The sequence below is a fragment of the Sinocyclocheilus anshuiensis genome, unplaced genomic scaffold (genome assembly GCF_001515605.1).
Source record: "Sinocyclocheilus anshuiensis isolate Anshui unplaced genomic scaffold, SAMN03320099.WGS_v1.1 scaffold288, whole genome shotgun sequence".
In the NCBI taxonomy this organism is placed as follows: Eukaryota; Metazoa; Chordata; class Actinopteri; order Cypriniformes; family Cyprinidae; genus Sinocyclocheilus; species Sinocyclocheilus anshuiensis.
In genome coordinates this window covers 758,449-761,862 of record NW_015558570.1, presented here as the reverse complement: position 1 = coordinate 761,862, position 3,414 = coordinate 758,449, and the positions used below count along the sequence as shown (strand labels likewise).

General features: G+C 32.8%; 1 protein-coding gene across 1 annotated transcript in view; it reads left to right on the top strand.

Annotated features, from left to right (window-relative positions):
• Positions 1-3,414, top strand: part of LOC107679570 (polypeptide N-acetylgalactosaminyltransferase 18-like) — a 55,923-nt gene that overhangs the window by 47,745 nt on the left and 4,764 nt on the right. The window contains exon 10 of the mRNA XM_016475154.1: positions 1,221-1,385. Coding sequence (XP_016330640.1) covers positions 1,221-1,385 — 165 coding nt within the window. The remainder of the gene's footprint in view (positions 1-1,220; positions 1,386-3,414) is intronic.

Sequence of the window (3,414 nt, the reverse complement as noted above, 5' to 3'; positions counted from 1 at the left end):
CAATGTGCATTAGTGATTTAAAGCAAGTGTTCAATATCAGAGAGTTTGCTTTTTAAAATATCTATAAAATAATATATAATTATTGTTGTTGTTATTATTATAGAAAATATTTTACATAATTTCTGTAAGTAGATCTTTTAATTTTCACAAAGCATCAGAAATGTTATAGTTATGAAAATGGAAATAAGTGAAAGCGATGAACGAAAATCAGGGCTGAATACTTTTTGTACTTTATTGTAAGCAATATTAAGATTATTACTTACCAGATCATTGTATGGTGAAAATAGTTCTCTAAAGGTGGTATATTATTTCCAGTGGAGTATGCATCAGTGTATTTATTTTGTTAATATTACCCACAACCCCTTGCACTATTGAAGATAAATTTGTGACTGCATCTTTTAAATGTATACACCTAAAAGCGAAGTAATTTATATAGCTAAGTGTTAACACTTACACAGAAACAAACAGAACATGTATCAAGGTGCAGTTGTTAAATGTCCCATTACTGACTTTCTTTCTACTTACTTAGAAGTATGTACTTTCCCATCACCAGCCATGTACACACACTTTCAGTGCTTTGTAGAAGTAGCCGATTGGCATTCAGCCCAAGTTTGAATGGTGGTTATGAAATAAACAAATGAGAGCCAGTCGATAAGAAAAAAGTTATTCTTCCCTCTTGAGCCCATTAGGATGCAATACTAGGTATCAACACTAGGATTTGGCTCTGAGCCACATCGTCTTAGAGATTTCACAGGAAAGACACAATTATCAAACATGAATAATTCATTTTATTGGCTGGGCAATACAGAGCTAAATAACACGTGCTGTCCAAAGAGACATTCAGTCGGCCCAAATGAATGGATCAGAATGATAAAAGATATGTCATGATATTACAACTTTCTTGTTATTATGGGCTTAATATATAAGGCCTATGCTTCAGTACTTACATTATTACAATTTAAAATAACTGTTTTCTATTTGAATATATTGTAAAATGCAATTTATTCCTGTGATTCAAAACTGGATTTTCAGCAGCCATTACTTCAGTCTTCAGGGTCACATGATCCTTCAGAAATCATTCTAATTTGCTGATTTGCTGTTCAAGAAACATTTCTTGTGTCCAAATGTTTAGGCAGGTTATGCACATATTATATATATATATATATATATATATATATAATATATATAATTAAGCATGCTTTTCTCTTCTGTTGTTTTAGAATGTGTACTACACAAGCTCTCAGCAGTTGCATATCGGAGGCTTGAGTCCGACCATCGACGACGACGACAACAAGTGCCTGGTGGACGTGAACGGCCGGCCGCGACTGCTGGAATGCAGCTACGCCAGCAGTAAACACATGAAACTCTCCTGGCTCTTTACTCAGGTATACATTCATGGGAAACAATCTATCGTGTACTCAAAACATTTTTTATTCTGGTTTTGGGTTATTTGGTGCCCTACATCTAAATTGGTATGGTAATTGCAGTGATCAGTTTTTGCTGTCTGGTCTATTTTTTAATGAAGTGTAATAAACAGTGTTGTTTTAGTAGGTAGTAATATCGTTTTAATAATATTTTTGAATAGGGTCATTCTGTGTCAAATCAACCAAATTTCAGAAACTTCCCTGGCTCAAATTTTTTGATTTTGCTAATATTTTTTCTGAAGAAAGATAAACATGTATAGTGAGGAAAGCCAAATTATTAAATATCATGGATACTTATTTACTGAGTAATCCACTATTTTGTAGCGGGGGTTCTAAATGGAAATTTTCACCTGTGATTCAGTGCCAAATTACAGGGGGTTAAAAATAACTTAAGATGGCAGCATGAAAATTTTATTTTTACACAGAGATTGGTAGGTCTCTTAGCAAAATCTGTTGACTTTAGCAATCTTTGTTAAATTATGTGCCATGGTGACCATTAAAAAATGGGGAAACAGCACTTTTCAAGTTTTTTTCTCCAAAGTTTGCATGCCTGTAACTCAAGAAGTATTAAAGATATCTTAATGCCCTTTTAGATACTGGGTCTTAACAAACTTTCCTTTTGGCATCTTAATTTTTAAGGCCCTAAATGGTTCTTTTGTAGAGATATTGGAATTTCAATATGGCTCCAGGAGTAAATCGTTCAATTGTACACATTTCCAATGGTCAAAAACCAAATGTGGGTCACTTTGCATAAATATGATACTTTTCTTTTAAAGAGGAATGTCTGAAGAACAAATAATGTTGAAACTAGAGATGTATTTCGTTTCCTTCTGTCAAAACAACTACATTGAACATACCTGTCTGAGTGCCATAAATATTCTGTTTCCAAAATTTTTGCTCCTATAACTCAAGAAGTATTAAAGATCGCACTATGATTTTAGATTCTAATTCTTAAACTGTTCTTTTGGAATCTACATTTTCAAGGCCCTACATTCTTCAGTCCCAGAGATATGGAGATCTCAGTGAGGCTCCATGTCCAGATTGTTGAATATTACCCATTTTCAGTGGTGGAAAACAAGATGTCGGTTGTAATTTTAATATTTGGTGTTTTAATTTTAATTTTAAAGTTTTAGTAATTTTGTCGTTTTTTTGTCATTTTAACTTGTTTTTTTATATATATCTATAGTTTTTATTATTTTTTTTCAGTTGTAGTTATTTTAGTTCATCAAGTTAAATGGAAATGAGAAATGTTGCCTTACCAACTAGCTTACATGAAATATGTTATATATATGTATAGTTTCAGTTAACTCTTATTTGATTTCAAATAATACAAATCTTTTTTTTTATGGCTTTAGTTGTAGTTATAATAAGCTATTATAACCCTGGCCATAAAGAGCTTCACTGTTCCGTAGTGGGCCATTACATTCTACACAATCCTCATTACACACAGATGTCCTTTACTGCACAGCTAAAAGCTTTAAAGTTTTGCCTCTTTGTCGCCATCTCTGTTTGAAAACCTGCTATTGCAGCTGTGTGCGGAATTATTTTCCTTGCGTGGGTTGTGCGGTGGCACGGCTAATAAGCATTTTCACTGGATATTGTCATCTGAACAAGTAAGTAACAAGTCTGCCACTTTTGTTCTGACCAACTGAGGAAAAAAAGCATTACAATAAATCGCGCTACCAATGGTGATTTAATCTAAATGAGCTCATATCACATCAAACTGTACAAATTATTATTATTGTTATACTTTATTCTCTCATTGTTAATGTTAAAACAACATCAGCATTGCGTGACTATGAGTATAGTGTGTATAAGCGAGTAGATTTCAATTTCTGTACGGTCTATCTCTAATTGTCATACCACTCGAATTTCATATTAAGAAATAATTTTAACCCAAAAAGCAAATTATGCTCCCTTCGAACTGGTTGTCTTTAAAATACAAATCTTGTGTAATCCCAGGCTATCTGTAATCAGAAGCACATTTAAA